We start from the raw sequence: 23,373 nt of genomic DNA, 5'->3' as shown, positions 1-23,373 counted from the left end.
TAAGTTAACAAACTTTATCAATAAACTAATATCATGTTAACCAAGGATTTAAAAAAACAAAACATTCCAGCCTAAAATTATTTTTTTTAAATCAATTTTGCTATTATAACGTACTCTTTTGCAAATGAAGAAAATCTTTCGCGAGCGGTATCTCGTATTTGTCCGCAATGCATTGGTGCTTAAATGACACCAGTGTGTGTCCATGAGGGACATAAATCTACAAACAATGTTTTAACAAGATTTATTCAAAATTGACGGTTTTAGAGGAGGGGGATGGGTCCTCTAACTTTACAGCTCGGAGACACCCGGGTAAGTCTTTACCGGAGATTCATGAATAACACTTAGCGGACTTATCGAGCGGAAGTGGTTTTACAGGCCGGTATATGAGTTGCAGCTGTTTCAAGAATACGAGCCCGGTTAAGGTAATGTTCGACACGAGTGTTTCATTTCAAGCGAAAGGAGGGTACTGTATTACAGTTTACCACGCCATTTTGGAGACACTTTGTGGCCAGTAGGACCTAAAAGGTACAGTTCTTCCCGCATTGACATGCACACATCCCCTTGGGCTTCCAGCTACGATTCACGCATCTGTGCATTAGACGGCGCACACATTAAGACTTGTTTGTTCTAATTGTTTACAAAGTCCTTGATAAAAACAAATCCCAGAAAGTGCATTGGTGTGCTTAAACGAGATATTTGCGGGATTTATAGGTCAGAATGGACATGATTTGCGACTTTGGGGATGGTAAAACATTGAGGAGGGTCAAAACTTTTAACTTTAAGCACGATAAAGATAGAAATTTGAAGTTTGCTTTTTTTGTAATCCAAACACAATAACAAAGCGTATTCTTCGTATTTAAATGCGAACATAAACTGGGCGTTTATCCTTAACTTTTTGTGCTCATTGTAGTTTGTTCCCTTGTCACAGTCACACACATTTGTTTTTCGAACATGAGACACGGTTTGCACTCGACAGTCATTACTCACCTCGACCGCTGGGCAGAACGGTGTGGACGCAACACTGACTGGCTCGATCTGTTTGGCCTACAATACAATTGCCGTATACTGTCCTGCTGCTGTAAGGACCAGATTATCAGGACGGAGTTAAAAGGGGGGATGGAGAATTATTGCAGTCTGGAGAGGTTACCTTAACACAGCGTGCAACGGAGAGGTTACCTTAACACAGCGTGCAATGGAGAGGTTACCTTAACACAGCGTGCAATGGAGAGGTTACCTTAACACAGCGTGCAATGGAGAGGTTACCTTAACACAGCGTGCAATGGAGAGGTTACCTTAACACAGCGTGCAATGGAGAGGTTACCTTAACACAGCGTGCAATGGAGAGGTTACCTTAACACAGCGTGCAACGGAGAGGTTACCTTAACACAGCGTGCAATGGAGAGGTTACCTTAACACAGCGTGCAATGGAGAGGTTACCTTAACACAGCGTGCAATGGAGAGGTTACCTTAACACAGCGTGCAACGGAGAGGTTACCTTAACACAGCGTGCAATGGAGAGGTTACCTTAACACAGCGTGCAATGGAGAGGTTACCTTAACACAGCGTGCAATGGAGAGGTTACCTTAACACAGCGTGCAATGGAGAGGTTACCTTAACACAGCGTGCAATGGAGAGGTTACCTTAACACAGCGTGCAATGGAGAGGTTACCTTAACACAGCGTGCAACGGAGAGGTTACCTTAACACAGCGTGCAATGGAGAGGTTACCTTAACACAGCGTGCAATGGAGAGGTTACCTTAACACAGCGTGCAATGGAGAGGTTACCTTAACACAGCGTGCAATGGAGAGGTTACCTTAACACAGCGTGCAATGGAGAGGTTACCTTAACACAGCGTGCAATGGAGAGGTTACCTTAACACAGCGTGCAATGGAGAGGTTACCTTAACACAGCGTGCAATGGAGAGGGAAGCTGGGAAGAGTCACAGCTGGGAGCAACTGAGCTTTGCACCTCAAGGGATCGATTAGAAATAATCAGGGCCAGTTATGTGCCTTTGCATTTTTAAAGGAAGAATGGAAACTGCTGAGAGATTTAATGTTTTTGTCGCCGAAATAGGAATGTCTTTGTTAATCCAGACCGTCAGTGTTCTTGTAACCTTTTTACCTTTACCCTCCCTCCCCTCACCCCCCCCCCCCCCCCCCCTAGAAAAAGAGAGACAGAGACACACAGTCACAGAGAGACAGACAGAGAGAGAGAAAAAGAGAGACAGAGACACACAAAGTCACAGAGAGACAGACACAGAGAGAGAAAAAGAGAGACAGAGACACACAGTCACAGAGAGACAGACAGAGAGAGAGAAAAAGAGAGACAGAGACACACAAAGTCACAGAGAGACAGACAGAGAGAGAGAAAAAGAGAGACAGAGACACACAGTCACAGAGAGACAGACAGAGAGAGAGAAAAAGAGAGACAGAGACACACAGAGTCACAGAGAGACAGAGAGAGAAAAAGAGAGACAGAGACACACAGAGTCACAGAGAGACAGACAGAGAGAGAGAAAAAGAGAGACAGAGACACACAGAGTCACAGAGAGACAGGCAGAAAGAAAGAAAGGAAAAAGAGAGAGAGACACAAAGTCACAGAGAGACAGACAGAAAGAAAAAAAGAAAAAGTCGCGTGAGGCGAAAATACAACATTTAGTCAAGCTGTCGAACTCACAGAATGAAACTGAACGCAATGCAATTTTTCAGCAAGACCGTATACTCGTAGCATCGTCAGTCCACCGCTCGTGGCAAAGGCAGTGAAATTGACAAGAAGAGCGGGGTATACGTAGTAGTTGCGCTGAGAAGGATAGCACGCTTTTCTGTACCTCTCTTCGTTTTAACTTTCTGAGCGTGTTTTTAATCCAAACATATCATATCTATATGTTTTTGGAATCAGGAACCGACAAGAAATAAGATGAAAGTGTTTTTAAATTGATTTCAAAAATTTAATTTTGATCATAACTTTTATATTTTTAATTTTCAGAGCTTGTTTTTAATCCAAATATAACATATTTATATGTTTTTGGAATCAGAAAATGATGAAGAGTAAGATGAACGTAAATTTGGATCGTTTTATAACCAAATTTTTTTTTTTACAATTTTCAGATTTTTAATGACCAAAGTCATTAATTAATTTTTAAGCCACCAAGCTAAAATGCAATACCGAAGTCCGGCTTTCGTCAAAGATTGCTTGGCCAAAATTTCAATCAATTTGATTGAAAAATGAGGGTGTGACAGTGCCGTCTCAACTTATACAAAAAGCCATATATGACGTCATCAAAGGTATTTATCGAAAAACGAAAAAAAACGTCCGGGGATATCATTCCCAGAAACTCTCATGTAAAATTTCATAAAGATCGGTCCAGTAGTTTGGTCTGAATCGCTCTGCACACACGCACAGACACACACACACACACACACACACACACACACACACACATACACACACACACACACACATACACACACACACATACACCACGACCCTCGTCTCGATTCCCCCTCTATGTTAAAACATTTAGTCAAAACTTGACTAAATGTAAAAAGGAAAGGCATTTTTGATTTTTTGAAAGGACAAAATGGTTTTTTTTTTTACAGGAAACACATTTGAAATATCAAGATGGACAATATTGTAAGAGCATGCTGGAGCTACTCAGTTTGGTTGTCTGGATGTGCCTCTAATAAAAATGGTGTTGCGGTTATGTTTAATAATGATTTTGAACATAAAGTGCACAATGTTGTTCGTGATGAGGATGGTTGTTTTATTATTATGGATGTTGATTTTTTGAAAAAGAGGTACACTATTGTAAATATATATGGACCTAGCAGTGGAGATAAAGCCTCCTTTTTTTTTAAATGTAAGCGCAATGATTAGACAGTTTGGAAATGATTATGTTATTATTGGTGGTGATTGGAATGTTGTGTTAGATATGAAAGTGGATATGAGGAATTATGTATGTAATGTAAATCGGCCTCAGTCAAGAAACAAGATAAGAGATATGATGGATTTTTATGATTTGATAGATGTCTGAAGGGATTTATACCCCGAACGACGCCGTTATACATGGAGGAAATTTAATTCTCTCAAACAAGGGAGATTGGATTATTTCCTGATGTCAAGTAATTTGTTGATTGAGGTAAATGGTTGCGACATTGAGTGTGGTTATAGATTTGACCACTCACCAGTAATATTTACATTGAAGACCGAAGATGTACAAAGAGACAGACCTTTTTTGAAATGTATGACTGGCTGATGTTTGACACTGAATAATTATGTTAAAGACTTAAAGAAATTAATTATTGAGGTGAAGAAGTTTTACGCACTGCCAGTGTATGGTATACATTTAATACCCAATGATGAAATACAATTCAGAATGAACAATCAGTTATTTTTTGAAACCTTGTTAATGGAAATTAGAGGAAAGACAATTGCCTACGCCTCCAACAAGAAAACAAGAAAAATAAATATTGAAAAAGAATTAATGACCAAACTGCAGTTATTAGAAAATAATGTGACCAATGATTCCTTATTACAGATTGAAATGTAAAATACCAAGTTGGAAAATGTGAGGAAGAAAAAGATTGATGGTATGTTGATAAGATCAAAAGCAAGGTGTCTGTTAGAAGGAGAAAAGGTGAGTAGGTATTTTTGTAATATGGAAAACCGCCATTATGAGAATAAGGCCATGAGTGTTTTGCAAGATGACGACACTGATGAATTGATATTTGAACACAGACAGATTTTGCAAAACGTGAAACAGTTTTACAAAGATCTATATAATTTGCGACCAACAGAAGACGTTGATTTACAGGAATTATTTATGGAGAAAAACACATCCCGTTTTACAAATAAAGACAGAGATAATATTAAGGGGAATCTCACCTATACTGAAATGTGTTCAATATTACGGAACATGAAAAACGGAACAAGCCCAGGACCTGACGGGTTTACAACAGAAGTGTATAAATATTTTGTCCAGGATATTGGATTATTTCTGTTATGTTCTGCAAATGCTGGATTTCAATGTCGAGAATTGTCAGTTATACAGAAACAAGGCATTATTACATGCATTCCGAAACAAGATAAGCCAAAATAATTTATTAAGAACTGGCGGTCAATATTCCTGCTTCACATATCCTATAAAATGTGTTCATCCTGTATTGCGAATAGATTGAAAATAATGTTACCCAAGATTATTAGTGAACACCAAACAGGTTTCATGAAAGGAAGATTTATCGGGGATAATCTACGTTTTCTGTATGATGTGTTGATGTTTACTGAAAGAGAAAATATACCAGGTTTGCTGATTGCAATTGATTTTGAGAAGGCGTTCGACAGTGTGTCCTGGCCCTTTTTACAAAAGGCATTGGATTTTTTCAATTTTGGAAATGATATAAAAAAACAAGTGGGTACGAGTTTTTTACCAAAATATACAGACATGTGTTATAGTAAATGGCCAATATTCTGGTTGGTTTAACATAAGAAGAGGCGTCCAACAAAGCGATAGCCTCTTACCATATTTGTATTTAATATGTTCCGAGATATTGTCATTAATGTTACGTAATAATTCTGTGATAAAAGGATTGAAATTGAATAACGAGGAAGTGTTATTGTCTCAGTTTGCGGACGATACAACTCTTTATTTGGATGGCAGTAAAGAATCGTTTATTGAATGTGTTATAACATAACAGAGATTTTCTAAATTTTCCGGATTAAAGATAATGAAAAAACTCAAATTGTCTGGATCGGAAGAAAGCGAAATTCACAAGAAAGATATATGAGGGATATGAACTTTTGTTGGGACCCTGGGATTTTTAAAGTATTGGGAGTCAAATTTTCGACAAACACTAGCAACATTTGGGAACTTAATTATGAAGGAAAATTATAAGAGATTAAAAGAATGTTAAAGGATTGGAGCCGAAGACCCACCCGAAGACCTTATACGAGAAGTTAATGCAGCCTTTTATTCCTTCCTGTGGTATGGTAAACCTGCAAAGATTCGGCGAAATGTCGTTTGCAGACCTTATTGCAATGGTGGTCTGAATATGATTGACATTTATACTTTTGTGGCATCAGTAAAGATAAATTGCCATAAAAATCGTCGGACATTGGACATACACAGATATTTTTTTCCAAATGTCCTACACATTTGTCATGCAAGAGGACATAATTATGTCCTATTGTTTTTGTCATCAAGTAGTCATTGTCCGATTATGCTTTCATTTGATCCGGACATTGTCAGTACTTTCCAATTTACAGTAGTTTGATTTGCTATATTATCGATGTTTTGCGAAGCGATACATGTCTCTCCAAGCAGACGAAACTTGGGGAGACTGTATGTGCTTTTTATAGAGAAGAGCTTTCAAAGGTCGCAACTCTGAACGCTCCAAGCCGGTTGACAGATGCCTCCCTTTGCGGTTTTTTTTCTCCGAAAAAGCAACATGCCGCCGAAACGAAAATTGGTGCCAGAAAAAGCCCAGAAGCGTTTGTACTTCAAATCTCTGCCCTCATCAGCGGCTAGTACCACTGAAACTGAGCTCCCTCCGGCCTCTGAGCAGCCAGAACCAGATGAAACCGTCGCTCTAGAAAGTGAAACTTCGGCACCGAAGAAAGACGTTACCCCCTCCCCCACCCCCGCGCATTGCTTCGATTCAAGCTGGCCGACTTCATTACCGTGGGTGTCGCACAATCCAATGAAGCGACTGATGTTTTGCACAAAATGTCAGCAAACATGCAAGTCAAACTATTTTACTATTGGCTGTTCTAACTTCCAAAAATTGGTGCTTACCGATCACCAAGAAATTAAGTCAAGTTTAATTAAATTTATGTTTTGTTGCGAAAAAAAATGTCCTATTGAATTAGTTTTGTTCAGGACATGTGAGCCCCTGTCTTTGTGTTATTAGAAATGCGGTGTGGTGCCAAAAGGAAAATGTCCATGTTTGTGTAAAATAAAAAAGGACATTAAAGGTTTCTTATCTTATCTTATCTTATCTTATCTTAATTGAAAATAAGTCACATAATTATCTATATGTGAGAACTTCTGTATGATTTTGTAAAGAATGTCTCTACACGTCATATATTTTTTACTGGTGCGTTTGTGAATTGAGATCAAGGGCCTAATGTCAATACGTTCTGGTGAATTCCAGTGTGTGTGCAGGTGTTGACCATGAGAGGAGTGTTGATGCTGGTTGTGGTGGCTTTGGCCATCCCAGCTGTCCATGCCGCCACGTGAGAAAAAACATTTATCTCCTTATCTAGCCCGTTAGCTGCCTACCTGTCTGATTAATTTAGTCCATGTGTGTGTTTGTGTGTGTGTGTGTGTGTGTGTGTGTGTGTGTGTGTGTTATCTGGTTATCTATTTATGTAGCTTTTTACCTTCTGGTGTAATTTTACGTTTGTATTGTGTGTGGGTATTTTGTGTGTTGTTTTGGGTGGGGATGGGGGTTGGTTTGGGTGGGGATGGGTGTTGTTTTGGGTGGGGATGGGTGTTGGTTTGGGTGGGGATGGGGGTTGTTATGGGTGGGGATGGGGGTTGTTATGGGTGGGGATGGGGGTTGTTTTGGGTGGGGATGGGGGTTGTTATGGGTGGGGATGGGGGTTGTTTTGGGTGGGGATGGGGGTTGTTTTGGGTGGGGATGGGTGTTGTTTTGGGTGGGGATGGGTGTTGGTTTGGGTGGGGATGGGGGTTGTTATGGGTGGGGATGGGGGTTGTTATGGGTGGGGATGGGGGTTGTTTTGGGTGGGGATGGGGGTTGTTTTGGGTGGGGATGGGGGTTGTTATGGGTGGGGATGGGGGTTGTTTTGGGTGGGGATGGGGGTTGTTTTGGGTGGGGATGGGGGTTGTTTCGGTAGTTTTGTTTTGCTTTTTGGGGTGTTTTTGTGCTTTTGTTGAAGTGGTTTTGAGAAAGAATAAAACTGTATGGCGAGAAGTGAAAGATATAATTAGTAACACCTCAACAACAAGAATAACAACAACAATTACAACAACAACAACATCATGATCATAATCATCGTCACCACCAAAACAACAACAGCAACAATTGCAAAGTTATGTATCGTCATATTTTTGCCATTTCCTTCATTATATAAATTTCCTGCGACAAATCACGGACGCAAAGAGGCGGACTTGCTATTATTTATGATTTATTGGTTAGATCGGTTCGTGATAACACAAGGGAAATACTAGTGTTTTTTTCTGTAGCCATGTCTTTACCCTTTTTGGGTAAGACATTTCCTGTCATGCACGACCTCAGTCAAACCAATCGCATTTACACATTTGTGACCCTCCACCACGGAATGAGTCGCATGTCACCTTTGCATGATTTTCATAGTTTTACATTTTCCTAAAAAGTGTTTTATGCTCTATCCAGTGGTGAAAACCGTTTTAGAAAAGAACGAAAACTGTTTGAGTTATAAGCCTGTGACTAAGGTGATCCTCACACTGTTACCAGACACTCCCCGGACTTATATTAAGCCTAGCGCAGAACCGCGCGAGGTGACATGCGACTCATTTCGTGGTGGAGGGTCACATTTCTGATATGTGTTCTTCGTTCGAAGTCTTTTGTCTGCCGTGCATGTTGAACTTGCCTTCATTGTGCCAAGTCAATTTTGATATTATTGAAGAATTGTCCCTCTGAAGCAAGCTCTCTCGATACCGAACGAGCATTCGCTTCATTCAAAGTATGAAAAAAGACTAAATTCGACTTTCAACATTCGCTGATTTCTGAATGTGAACAATAAGTAAGGTAAGGTATCATTTGATCCTTTAAGATTTAAGGAATGACGATTGATAGATTTTCACATGTTCAAATGTTGGGACTCTACAGTACGTGTCAAATGAATCCCATACCAAATGGTTTTGCTAAACTATAAAAGCCAAACAAGGTAAGTCAGCTTACAATTAACTTACAACATGTGCGCAGTTTCGGTAAATCCTCTATCTTCCGGGTGGAAATTCTAAAAGCCTTGGTTCTAGACTCCTGTGCATTTAGAAGCTTGAAATCTCTAAAGTAAAACTAATCCAATGAATTAACTTTGTGGGTGCATGTTCCTCGTTATCCGTTGTTCATGTGTTGTATTACACACCCCACCTGGTGGCTGCATGTAGGTTGCCATGACCACTCCAACTACCACCCGTGACTTGAAATCCCTATTACCTCTGCTTCTGTATCAGACATTTCGATGACCTCCACAATAAAACAGGATGTCGTGTGTGTGTAGTAGATTGCTACAGTTTTCACGAAGTAAAACGATAGCAAAAGACTAGAGTAGACTCCATAAATTTAAGGTTTGCATGTCAATGACCACAGTGGCAGCCTAAAATTAGCCATTGAAGCGGATGTTAGTTTTAAAACGTCTGCTAAAACTAAAAAGCCACTCTGCATGCTTCATAAAATGTTGCTAAATAGCGTGTTTCATCAGGTGTGTGTGTGAGTGCGTGTGTGAAAAGCTGGACACGTTCTGCTAACCTTATGTGCGAAAGAATGCATACCCGACGGCGGCAGCCTAAAATTCACCTTGAAGCGGATGTACGTGTTTAATACGTCTGTTAAAATGCCACTCTGCTTGCTTCATAAAATGTTACTGAATGACAGGCGCAGTGGAGTAGTAGATAAGACATCGGCCTCCTAATCCGAAAGTCATCAGTTCAAATCCCGGCCGCGGCCGCCTGGTGGGTTAAGGGAGGAGAATGTTCCGATCTCCCAGGTCAACGTGTGTGCAGACCTGCTAGTGCTTTCGCCCCTTTCGTGCGTTTACGCAAGCACAAGACCAAGTGCGCACGTTAAAGATCATATAATACATGTCAAAGTTCGGTGGGTTATAGAAAAACGGAAATACGAAGCATGCATCTCCCGCTGCCAAAATGGCGGGGTAAAAACGGTCATACACGTAAAACCCAACTCGTGCACACACAAAACACGAGTGTACGTGGGAGTTTCAGCCCATAGACGCAGAAGAAGAAGAAGAAGTACAACAACAACAACAACAAGAACACGAAGATTAACAAGAAGAAGAACAAGAAGCACATGTAAGGGTGTAATACGTCTGCTAAACCCCCACTCTGCATGCTTCATAACATGTTACTGAATGTCATAACTATAGCGTGTTTCATAAGGTTGTAGGATTGTGTGTGTGAAAATCTTGAAACGTTCTGTAAACCTTATGTGGGAAAGAATGGGACTTTAAAGTCTCTATCTATATACAATGCCGTTCGTATCTATAAAGAACGCATAACAAGTTTATATTAATTTTGAAGTTGACAATCAAACGTAAATGCAAGATCTCCTTGTTTCGATCCCAACATGATTGCGCAATAATCAAACTACTGCAAGTGACCCACCTGCCAACCTGAGTGTTAATACCCCAAAAGTCATCATTCAACATGCGCACTCAAGTGATAAACATATTTTACAATGTCTGTCCTTTGTTCGTTTAAAGGCTGACATAGACCTATTTAATTAGTTTAATTACTTCCAGGGTTTTCCCATCGTTGCGGGGATGTATAAAGTAAGCTTCCTGCAAAGTTTTAGGTTTAAAGTCCTTACTAATTACGAGAAATAGTTAATTCTGTATTGCATTGTTTAGCAACAGTTCTCCAGGACTTGGGCTATTTTTAGACCGTTGACGTCACTTCGTGACGTTTCGTAAACCAAAGATGGCGTTTGAGACTGTTCTGTTTACATTCGACACTATCAACACCACTTTGCAATACTGAAATATTTTTTTCTGTGTTCGAAATTAAAGCTACAGCCAATCGTTATTATATCCCCTTAGGCACAGTTTTATAACATTATTGGCACATGTAAACAATATTAATTAATTAATGAACGCTACGAATATGGCAGCCTTTAATCAATACTTGATCTGACTGAATGAGATGTTTGTTTCCGTGTGTGTGTGTGTGTGTGTGTGTGTGTGTGTGTGTGTGTGTGTGTGTGTGTGTGTGTGTGTGTGTGTGTGTGTGTTCTGCAAACCTTATGTGAAAAAGAATACGACTTTATGGTCTCTTACAATATACAACGCCAATCGTATCTCAAAAGAACGCATAATAAGTTTATATCAGTTTTGAAGTTGACAATCAAACGTAAATGTAAGATCTCCTTGTTTCGATCCCCCATTATTGTGCAATAACCAAGCAACTGTAAATTACTCACCTGTCAACCTGAATATCGAATCCATGTGTGACAGGGTGACCAGTCACCAACTATAGAGTAAGCTGTTGTCATTGTCCAGTTTAGTCGCCGATCAGTTTGTGTTAGGTGTCTATTCATTATCTGTTAACAAAAAGTACTGGTGTGTACCAGCCATGCTCAAACACAGTTTGTTTACATCTGAGCGGTGGCCATCTTTATTTGCATAAAATCTATTTTTAGATTGCTTGGGTTGACTGCTATTTTATGCAATCCAAGGCTATATAATACTTTTAGATGTTAATAATGAATGGATATAGACGCTATGTTGCTGTATGTTCGTGCTTAAGTACTTTTTAAGGCCCTGTTGTTCCTTAAATTGCTTTAATGTTCGATCAGCTCCGACCCAAACGTCCCACGCTATCTGAATTTTAGCGCCCAGTAGGTGACGTCTGGAATTTCCCTATTATCTTCATAATTGTAACTTTTCCATAAATCTAACTTGGTGCACTTCATTTCTTATTCCCTTAAGATACTTTTTGAGTTAAAGTGCATTAATAACTTGTTTGGATCGAGTAAATCAAAGTTTTCCCCTCAGTTCGACCGGTGTCTCGCCGCGTGACGTCACACGCGTCATTTTAGTATCTGTGTTTCTTTATCAAGTTTAACGTCACATAACTCGTCATAAGTTCCATTTTACCACAAGTATGACACATGTATGGAAAGTTCAGGAGTTCATCTTGTAATGGAGTGCATTGTATTTGGTGCAGGAAGTGATCGAGTTGAGCAATCTTTATTTTGCTGGGTTTTGATCGTTAATCGGTCATTCATTCTGAGTAATTGATCATAATTATCTTTTGGTCTGGACTTCTAAAGTTATATCTTGTAACATGAGTTAAAAAGTATCTTTCACACTGGTTTTGTAGCAACAAACCGATTGCAAATGCATGCATTTTCCGTAAAGTTATCAGTTGTCAAAGTTTCTAAACAAACACAGATTTGGCCGTCAGCCAGGAATTGGGGCCCGTTTTTGTGGGAGGAGCGAGGCGCTTTCGAAGCAGCCCGCGAGCAGCGTATATAAGCCTCAGGCTAGCGGGGTATCTGGAACAAGCATCTGTGCTTGTTCCACCCTACAGGCGGGTGACTGTACACCAGACCTTTTTGTTGGTGTGCGAGATCTCGCCGGTACCCGTCTGCCGGGAGCGAAGGGCTTCCCTGCTCCACCTGGCGGACGGGTTGCCGTGCACCGCACACCAACACACACTCATACCTGTTCCTTTTTAGCCATAACATTTTAATAAACTGTTGTAACAATATTCCCGTCGCTATATAACCTTGATTGGTTGAAGGCGACGTTAGACACCAAACAAAGCTTTTAAACTCAGCTTTTAAGAATACACGCTATTTTATCAAAAGCTGTGGGCATTCTGATCCGGCGGCGGCCTCGGCCGCTCCCTTTTTTATCACCAGAAGAACGGTTGTTCCTCTCTAAATTTACTCGTTGTATTTATGTTTTGTCTTCTCGCTGTTTTGTGCGTGAGAATGAAACCTTTAACTCTATCCCTTTATATCAATCACCATCATCATGTACATAGTGTTTATATCCCTCCCTCGGACTTTTATTTTTTATGATAAGGTGGTCCTGAGTTTTATCAATTTTAACAGCGGAAAAAATAAATATACATTCCTTTACTGGCCCATCCCCACCACAAGCGTGTGAAAATATATTCCCTTACCATATTCTTTTATCCAACAGATGTTATCATTAATTTATAGCGGATTTCAATTCTGCACCTCCCTTGTAGACAGGTGCCCCTTCCTTCCTCCCTCCCAAAGCCAATAGCGTATGAACAATACGCTGTCAAACCGAGGAAAACTTTGATTTGCTTGATCCAAACATTTATTAATGCACTTTAACTCAAAAAGTATCTTAAGGGAATAAGAAATGAAGTGCACTAAGTTAGATTTACGAAACAGTTACCATTATGGAGATAATAGGGAAATTCCAGACGTCACCTACTGGGCGCTAAAATTCAGATAGCGTGGGACGTTTGGGTCGGAGCTGATCGAACATTAAAGCAATTTAAGGACCAACAGGGCCTTAAAAAGTACTTAAGCACGAACATACAGCAACATAGCGTCTATATCCATTCATTATTAACATCTAAAAGTATTATATAGCCTTGGATTGCATAAAATAGCAGTCAACCCAAGCAATCTAAAAATAGATTTTATGCAAATAAAGATGGCCACCGCTCAGATGTAAACAAACTGTGTTTGAGCATGGCTGGTACACACCAGTACTTTTTGTTAACAGATAATGAATAGACACCTAACACAAACTGATCGGCGACTAAACTGGACAATGACAACAGCTTACTCTATAGTTGGTGACTGGTCACCCTGTCACACATACCCCCTACTTTTGTATATGACACGTCCTCGTGTCACGACCACGAACAACCGCGATAAAAAGAAATACATTTCAATGCTACAACACGGCACGCTAAAATCAGACAAAGAACAACTCATTCACTCCACTCACAATACAGTAACAATGTGCAATCAAATGAACTCTCACAATGCTTAGAATCATTCCACAAAATCAAGATGCTAAAGAAATGGCCTAAACAAAACAAAAACCGACATGAGAGAACTGGTGCCCAATACTATGCAACTAGATTCCTCAGTACCAATCGCCATAGCAACACCTTCCCCGTACTCTTCATGCAAAACAAGCAGACACTATGCTGACGTGATGTCAACTAATATATGTACTTAGCGCTCTTGACGAAACATCTAAGCATCAAAGTATAACACAGTGAATCAAGTATACCCAGCCACTCTTACAACATCATAAAATCTTCAAAGTCATCATACACCACTTTAAGTATTCACTCTCAACCACATTGTCACCAAAAGGAAGCTGAACAAGGTTAGATACACACCACAACACAATACACTTACAACAGACAGCTGATTCCACATGACATAATTCTCTCTTTCATATTCCACAATGTACATGACACAATACTTTGAAACATTACATTACAAACGATCAAAAACCAAGCCCTACTGATAGGTTACAAGGCTAGATCAACCACCGTTACATTTGCAGGAGTGAAAAAAACAAAACAAATACAACCCACGATACATCTTGCGAAAAATCATTATACCAGACCTTATGGGAAGGTTTTAACTAGTACTGACTCGCTGCATCCACCTTGGCATTCCCATCAGACTAGTCTCAATACTGTCTGCCTGTGCCCAACCCTCAACCACAAATGTAAACAACTCATCCCACGAATCAAAGCATCATACACTGCAAGCTATGAACAAAAAATATCAATCGTGCTTAGAAATCAACATGTTTAACAATGTCAACATGAACGCATTTCAACGTAAATAGAAAATGGAAACACCTAAATAACAAACATAAAACGATGCCTCACAGTGTCACTTCAAGACGCGCTCAACCGTTACTTACGTCACTCGACTCACTGTCCGATAATGCACACGTCAGCAGAACATGATGAATCACACACAACGTCAAATCGGGGAATGCACTGCTCACTTGTTTGATGGACTAATATTAATTCACAAAAAGGTCGGCCGAGATCCTTACAGTTCCTTGAATAAAAGTCCGGTTACAGTGAGTTAATGCAAATCCACTAGTCTTTTCAAGACTTCCACGTACCGTTCATCGCTCAATTCCAGAATTCACTCCGCTGGGGATGAACACCAACACAGCACTACACACCAATTGTGAGATTACACACACCATGCATCGGATGACACATGACAGCGGGAAACGGGAACAGCATACCACAGGCATCGTAGTAAAGGACAGGAACACAGCTACCAGGACAGGAACGAAGATTACAGCATCACAGGAACGTAGTTTACAGCAACAGCAACGCAGGAACGTACAGGACATCACAGGACAGGACATGCCGATCGTCGAAGACACCATGGAGTACACAACTCCAGGCAGGAAAGGTCCGTCATCACCAGTACTGAAGTTGACACAATTAATCACTTCTTCCGAGTCCAGGAACTTCTGAGTCCGTTTTAGTAACACATCCTGTCGACGACGCCATTTTGTAGAGGTTCGGAAAAAGAAGGAATGTTCTGTTGTTCTTTTGTTTCTCTTCTCTTGATGTGTTACGGACTCATTCTGGACTCACTCTCTCGGACACAACAGATGACATTGTGACAACAACAGCAGTATACTGGCATGACGAACTTTATTTGTATCTCTCTATCTTCCCTCCTCCTCTTCGCCAACCCGGCCGAGGCCGGTGGCTACAAGTCACAACATACAATAATACTACTACATCTCCTCAGTCAGTGGCGAGACGAACAATGAACTCAGCCCAGATACCCCGTTAGCCTGAGGCTTATATACGCTGCTCGCGGGCTGCTTCGAAAGCGCCTCGCTCCTCCCACAAAAACGGGCCCCAATTCCTGGCTGACGGCCAAATCTGTGTTTGTTTAGAAACTTTGACAACTGATAACTTTACGGAAAATGCATGCATTTGCAATCGGTTTGTTGCTACAAAACCAGTGTGAAAGATACTTTTTAACTCATGTTACAAGATATAACTTTAGAAGTCCAGACCAAAAGATAATTATGATCAATTACTCAGAATGAATGACCGATTAACGATCAAAACCCAGCAAAATAAAGATTGCTCAACTCGATCACTTCCTGCACCAAATACAATGCACTCCATTACAAGATGAACTCCTGAACTTTCCATACATGTGTCATACTTGTGGTAAAATGGAACTTATGACGAGTTATGTGACGTTAAACTTGATAAAGAAACACAGTTGCTAAAATGACGCGTGTGACGTCACGCGGTGAGACACCTGTCAAACCGAGGAAAACTTTGATTTGCTTGATCCAAACATTTATTAATGCACTTTAACTCAAAAAGTATCTTAAGGGAATAAGAAATGAAGTGCACTAAGTTAGATTTACGAAAAAGTTACCATTATGGAGATAATAGGGAAATTCCAGACGTCACCTACTTGGCGCTAAAAACTCACATAGCGTCGAAGGTTTGGGTCGAAGCTGATCGAACATTAAAGCAATTTAAGGACCAACAGGGCCTTAAAAAGTACTTAAGCACGAACATACAGCAACATAATATCTATATCCATGCATTATTAACATCTAAAAGTAATATAAAGCCTTGGATTGCATAAAATAGCAGTCAACCCAAGCAATCTAAAAATAGATTTTATGCAAATAAAGATGGCCACCGCTCAGATGTAAACAAACTGTGTTTGAGCATGGCTGGTACACACCAGTACTTTTTGTTAACAGATAATGAATAGACACCTAACACAAACTGATCGGCAACAAAGACTAAACTGGACAATGACAACAGCTTACTCTATAGTTGGTGACTGGTCACCCTGTCACACATAAAAGTCCTCATTCAACATACTCAACTGCGAAATTAAGCAATAAATATATTTAACATGTATTCCATTTGTTCGTTCAATAAACACTTGTTCTGACTGAAAGAGTTAAAGAGGGAGGAAGAGGATGTTTGTCTCCATGTGTGTGTGTGTGTGTGTGTGTGTGTGTGTGTGTGTGTGTGTGTGTGTGTGTGTGTGTTTGTGCGTGTGTGGTTTGTGTGTGCGTGTTTGTGTGTGTGTGTTTGTGTGTGCGTGTTTGTGCGTTTGTGTGTGTGTGTGTGTGTGTGTGTGTGTGTGTGCGTGCATGCCTATAAGCGTACGTGCGTATGTGTACGTGTGTGTGTGTGTGTGTGTGTGTGTGTGTAAATATAGTTTGAAGGCACTTCAAGGCACTGAACGACCTGGAAATCAAAGCTTGACACGACTTGTTTTCTGCAGGTGCAGTTACACTGCCTATACTAGTTGCGGCTTTTTCTGGTGGAGTCGGTGTACGAGGTAAGTGTTATAAAAATATTTAATGTATTACTAATACGCATGATTCATGTTCAGCAGGTACATCTATACTGATTTTAATGATGCAGTAAAAGAATGCTGGCATGAATATAAATGAATGAATGTAATTACGTCACCAGTTGCTTGATGGATGGATGGATGGATGGATGGATGGATGGATGGATGGATGGATGGATGGATGAATGAATGATATATGGAAGGATGGAATTATGGTTTGAACTACGGATGGATGGAAGGAAGGATGGAAGAACAGATTGGTCAACGGCTTTATGGATATATTGAATTATGGATGGATGGACAGATGACTGGAACAATAAAGGGATGGATGAATGGGTGGATGGATAAATAGCTGGGTGGTATGATACACATAAAGAAATCGACCTTCTTGAATAACCAACAGGTCAAATAAAGGAGAAAGGAGGAAACCAAGAAAGTAATTTATCTTCTGATTATTGCTGTATACTTTTTTGTCTTGCAGGATACGCTACCGCCCCTGTTGTAAGTACGCACTTAAACACACACACACACACACACACACACACACACACACACACACACACACACACACACACACACACACACACACACACACATAGAACATACACACACACACAAGATGAGGACAAGAACAATTAAAAATAAGAATTATCAACCAGTTAGGCACGGTCCTTCTGATGATAATCGTTGGGCTCACCATCTCAGCCCTGATCAAGCGTGTCTGTGGTATGGGAACATCCCTCCTCTTGGACATATTCCAAAAGTAATTTGTTTGTTTGTTTGCTTAACGCCCAGCCGACCACGAAGGGCCATATCAGGGCGGTGCTGCTTTGACATATAACGTGCGCCACACACAAGACAGAAGTCGCAGCACAGGCTTCATGTCTCACCCAGTCACATTATTCTGACACCGGACCAACCAGTCCTAGCACTAACCCCATAATGCCAGACGCCAGGCGGAGCAGCCACCAAATTGCCAATTTTAAAGTCTTAGGTATGACCCGGCCGGGGTTCGAACCCACGACCTCCCGATCACGGGGCGGACGCCTTACCACTAGGCCAACCGTGCCGGTCCCAAAAGTAATTATGCGATTGTTATAGTTTGGGTTTGTTAATGAATGTCGTAAAAGTCACAATAAATATCAATCATCAAAATTTATTTGCCCCCCCCCCCCCCCCCATCAATATCTGCACAGAAAGAAGTTAGGATGTTGATGTTTGATATGCGAGCAAGACTAGAGGTCGGCTGGCCTTATCCCACGCTAAAGCTTGACCTTGTCTGACATGGTGAGCAGACCTGTTTTGACCTAAAAAGGACTGTACCTTGAAGCCTTACATGCACAGCAAAGTCGCGGCTGTTCCCAGGGCATCATTTCTGCCCCCTGAACTGCAGGCAGGCTGAGCTATTTTCAGCACCCATCCTTTCCCCCACAGCAGAGATAACACAGCAGCTGCTGGCTCGCTCAGTGCCATACACTGATAAGGCCCATCTCCCGGTGTAGCGCGAAAACATTTGGGTATAACAAGCAAGCGAGCTTAACAGTGTGCTGGCTGTAGATGTTGCCAGTTGGTAGCCAAATGATTCCCTCTGCTTTGTAGATTTTTTAACTCGCACTAAAATGCAAGCCAGCAACAGCGGTGAAGTCAGTTGATCTTTTTCAGCGCACGGTGGATGGTCGGCATGGACCGAGCGGTCCCGTACAGGTTGCAGTAAGACATGTGGACTCGGACACCAGATCGTCACCAAAGTGCGCACGTGCACCAACCCAGCTCCTTCCGGTGGTGGACGTTCCTGTTCCGGTTCGAGCAGTATATCGGAAACGGTCAGCTGCAACATCCGGTTTTGTCCTGGTGAGTAAAATATGGAAGGCCAAAAGTGACTCTGTGCCGGTATTTTCTACGAAGATTTATATCGCAGAAGTGCTGTTTCACGTCAGCAGTCAAAAAAAAAGCAAAACCTTATTGCACATTGCCGTTATATTGGCAGATATGTCGAACATTATTCACAATAAGAATAACAGGGGCGGATCTGGGTTTTGAAAGGGGGGGGTGCAAAGTTCTTTTTTTTTTTTTTTTGTATCTTATCAGCGAAGGCGCGAAGCGCCGAACCGATGGCGCGAAGCGCCGAGCATGCTAGGGGGGTCCGGGGGCATGCCCCCCCGGAATTTTTTTTTAAAAAGGAAGCAAAATTGTACAATCTGGTGCAATCTGAGCGTGTAAAGTGCTATTTTCAGGTGATACATTTTTCTTCTTTTTTTTTTCTTCTTTTTTTTTTTTTTTTTTTTTTTGTCCCGCTGGGGGGGGGTGCAATTGCACCCATTGCACCCCCCCCCCAGATCCGCTCCTGTAAGATGACACTTTGGACTGCCTGAAACGACGGGAAATTGCTAATACCTTCAGGACCATGTTTGCAGATTGACAGACGAAACCAAGTGAATATGTTTCAAGCATAATTCCGAGTTTCTTGGAGAAGACATGTTCAGCAACTCAATAATGCAGCAATGTGATTCATCAATCAATCAATCAATATGAGGCTTATATCGCGCGTATTCCGTGGGTACAGTTCTAAGCGCAGGGATTTTTAATTTTTTTTATGCAATTTATATCGCGCACATATTCAAGGCGCAGGGATTTATTTATGCCGTGTGAGATGGAATTTTTTTACACAATACATCACGCATTCACATCGGCCAGCAGATCGCAGCCATTTCGGCGCATATCCTAATTTTCACGGCCTATTATTCCAAGTCACACGGGTATTTTGGTGGACATTTTTATCTATGCCTATACAATTTTGCCAGGAAAGACCCTTTTGTCAATCGTGGGATCTTTAACGTGCACACCCCAATGTAGTGTACACGAAGGGACCTCGGTTTTTCGTCTCATCCGAAAGACTAGCACTTGAACCCACCACCTAGGTTAGGAAAGGGGGGGGGAGAAAATTGCTAACGCCCTGACCCAGGGTCGAACTCGCAACCTCTCGCTTCCAAGCGCAAGTGCGTTACCACTCGGCCACCCAGTCCACAGTCATGGCAGGAGCGACCCAGAGTCGGTGTATTCGTGTGTAGCACGTACGTTGCCTTAATGATATAAAATACCGCCACATGCACAGCCAAGCAGTGACCTAACGAACAATGTTCTACTACTGAGATGACACTGTCAACGAGACAAACTTCGTTCTCAAAATTCTCTTTTAGTTCCTCGGGGCTTATGTAGAAGAAATAACACAGTTTTTGCATGAAGTAATTATTCGCGTAATGACATCTTCTCGAACTTTGTTTCTCTTTTGACGTCAGAGATTTATATATGACAAAAATGGTCAAAAACAGACGTTGTGATTGGTTTCGTTGGGTTCAGTATTCATTTTAGTACTGTCCAGCAAAGTGACGTGATCGTTTTCAGTTAACGGTGGATGGTCGGCCTGGACCGAGCAGTCCCGTACAGCGTGCACCAAATCATGCGAAACCGGAAACCAGACCGTGACCAAAGTGCGCACGTGCACCAACCCCGCTCCTGCCCATGGCGGCCGTTCCTGTTCCGGTTCAAGCAGTATGCAGGAGACTCCGAGCTGCAACACCCAGCCTTGTCCCAGTAAGTAAAGTATGGAAAGCCAAAACTGACGCTATACCGGTAAAAGTAACAAAAATAGTCCTCAATTTGTGTTGATGTTGACTCTGTTGCTGTTCATTGATTCAAATTTAACCAAAATGCTCCGGTTCTTTACCGGTTAACATTTAAAAGTACCGAAACTAAAATCTGCAATGGCCGAGGCAAACAAACTAATTAATCGTGTGACCAATTATTATTTATACACATAATGTAAAAACTGCGTTTCAGACCCGTTTTGTTGTTGTATTTTATGTATTATTTAGTCGAATTCAGTATTCATTCCAGCACTATCTAATGAAGTGATGTGATCGTTTTCAGTTAACGGTGGATGGACAGACTGGACCGAGCAGTTCCGTACAGCTTGCACCAAGTCATGCGGAACCGGAAGCCAGACCGTCAGAAAGGTGCGCACATGCACCAACCCATCTCCTGCCAATAACGGCTCTTTCTGTTCCGGTCAGAACAGTATACAGGAGACTCCGAGCTGCAACACCCAACTTTGTCCCGGTGAGTAAAGTATGGAAAGCCAAAAGTGACTCTGTGTTTGTACTTTCTACCAGTGAGTAAATTATTGAACTGAAAGGAATATCTGAACAGAACGGAATCATTTTGGCTTTAATGCAATCGCAGGAAAGCGCAAACAAGTTCGGTGACAGATTGAATTACAATAACATTGACAGGCTTCCATTTGAAAATTCAAGGTTATCATGGTGAATTGACGCCCTCGCAAAGCCTATTTGAAGCCCTCCGTCGCTTGTCTCCGCCCTTCAATGATCAAGGCTTTTGGCAGGCTTCAATTGACCATGAAAACCTCAAATGGAAGCCTATTAATGTGTTGTTGTTTTTTACGTCCCACTTTGCAGACAAAGCATACAGGCTGTTGATTTTTAGTATGTGTCTAGGTTTAAGGCATGGAGCTTTCTCATTCAAAAGCCTTGCCATTTTAGATGGGCAGGACCGTGCCTTTAAGGTAACATGCACTAAAAATGTAAAACATATTTAACTTGAAGACTGAAAATGTTGTTATGCAACCGCATAGTTGTTTATGTTCTTGCAAACCAGAAATCACTATGGAAAGTTTCAAAGAGTACAGCGTTGCTGGGGAAACGAGTGTAAATGGAGGCCATGTTGTAACTCGCTGCATGGTCTCTTTACTTGTGGGTGTCAATGTGTTGTAAGCACAGTTGTAAATGCTGGTCGAGCACTCAAACACTCTCTGGAGGAGACTCCACAGAAATAAACGATTCCAGAGTTTCAATCCCCTTTAGAAGTGACATTAGAACAACAGTAGGAGGGATGATAAGAGAACCACTCGAGCGTATATGTCTTGCTCAGCTAATGCCAGAAACCCACTTTATCCTACTTAATCACGTGATAGTTTCACAGCTTTTTCTGTATGAATATTCATGAAATGCTGTCTAGATCTTTCAATATATTTGTTCCATTAAATAACATAACAAATGTCCACTGAAGTCAGGTGATCGTTTTCAGTTGACGGTGGGTGGACGGACTGGGCCAAGCAGTCCCGTACAGCTTGCACCAAGTCATGCGGAACCGGAAACATGACCGTGACCAAAGTGCGCACGTGCACCAACCCCGCTCCTGCCCATGGCGGCATTTCCTGTTCCGGTTCAAGCAGTATGCAGGAGACGTTGAGCTGCAACACCCAGCCTTGTCCCAGTGAGTAAAGTATGGAAAGCCAAAACTGACGCTTCAGCCACTTGTGTCAGTCTGCAAAATCAGTTCACACAAAAAAAAAGTCCCAAATCTGCACAGAAAACGTACAGGCTGTTGATTTTTAGTATGTGTCAAAGTTACAATATTGGCAAATACCCGAAGACGGCGAAGTAAAAGCCCAACCAGAAGAACTGTGCCTTTAAAGCAATAATCACTTAAAATGTGATATAATTCCTATTTTAAGAATTGAAAAAGGTTTGTGTACTTTCGTATTAATGTTTTTGATAACTAGATTCCGACGGAAAGTTTCTTCGAGTACACTGTTGCTGCAGAAACGGGTGTAAATGACGGCCATGTTGGAATAACGAGGATTGTTGGAACTCGCTTGTCGCTGACGTTTTGGATGTCAGTTTGTTTAGCACTGAACAGTGACGTCACGTGGTCGTTTTCAGTTGACGGTGGATGGACGGACTATGCCGAGCAGTCCCGTACCGCGTGCACCAAGTCATGCGGAACCGGAAACCTGACCGTGACCAAAGTGCGCACGTGCACCAACCCCTCTCCTGCCCATGGCGGCACTTCCTGTTCCGGTTCGAGCAGTATGCAGGAGATCCTCAGCTGCAACACCCAGCCGTGTCCCAGTGAGTAAACTATGGAAGGCCAACACTGACTCCATACCAGTAAAACAGAAAGAAAGGGGTGGCGCTGAGTTGTTATTGATGGTAACCCTTGCAGGAAAATGTTTAACTGAAAGGAGTCATTTCGGCCTTGTTGCAATCGCACGAAAGCAGAAACAAGTTTGGTGACCAATTGAATTACGAAAACCTTGGCAGGCTTCCATTTGAAACTTCGAGGTTATCATGGTCGATTGACACCCTCCAAAAGCCTGTTTGAAGCCGCTGTAGCAGTTTCTATGTTCTTTCAAACCAGCAACACTATGGACATTTTCGACAAATACACCTTATCTGGGAAACGAGTATAAATGGCGACCATGTTGTAACTCGCTGGTAT

General features: G+C 41.5%; 1 protein-coding gene across 4 annotated transcripts in view; it reads left to right on the top strand.

Moving 5' to 3' along the window:
• LOC138949335 (coadhesin-like) overlaps nt 1-23,373 on the top strand; it is a 191,535-nt gene that overhangs the window by 5,280 nt on the left and 162,882 nt on the right. For all 4 annotated transcript variants that reach the window (XM_070321126.1, XM_070321124.1, XM_070321127.1 and 1 more), the window contains exons 2-9: nt 7,150-7,231; nt 17,005-17,061; nt 17,558-17,577; nt 18,739-18,927; nt 20,479-20,667; nt 21,004-21,192; nt 22,177-22,365; nt 22,815-23,003. In XM_070321126.1, the coding sequence (XP_070177227.1) occupies nt 7,170-7,231; nt 17,005-17,061; nt 17,558-17,577; nt 18,739-18,927; nt 20,479-20,667; nt 21,004-21,192; nt 22,177-22,365; nt 22,815-23,003 (1,084 nt within the window). In that variant the 5' untranslated portion in view covers nt 7,150-7,169. The remainder of the gene's footprint in view (nt 1-7,149; nt 7,232-17,004; nt 17,062-17,557; nt 17,578-18,738; nt 18,928-20,478; nt 20,668-21,003; nt 21,193-22,176; nt 22,366-22,814; nt 23,004-23,373) is intronic.

Source organism: Littorina saxatilis, linkage group LG15 (assembly GCF_037325665.1).
Source record: "Littorina saxatilis isolate snail1 linkage group LG15, US_GU_Lsax_2.0, whole genome shotgun sequence".
NCBI lineage: Eukaryota > Metazoa > Mollusca > Gastropoda > Littorinimorpha > Littorinidae > Littorina > Littorina saxatilis.
This window is presented reverse-complemented; position numbering and strand designations above follow the sequence as displayed.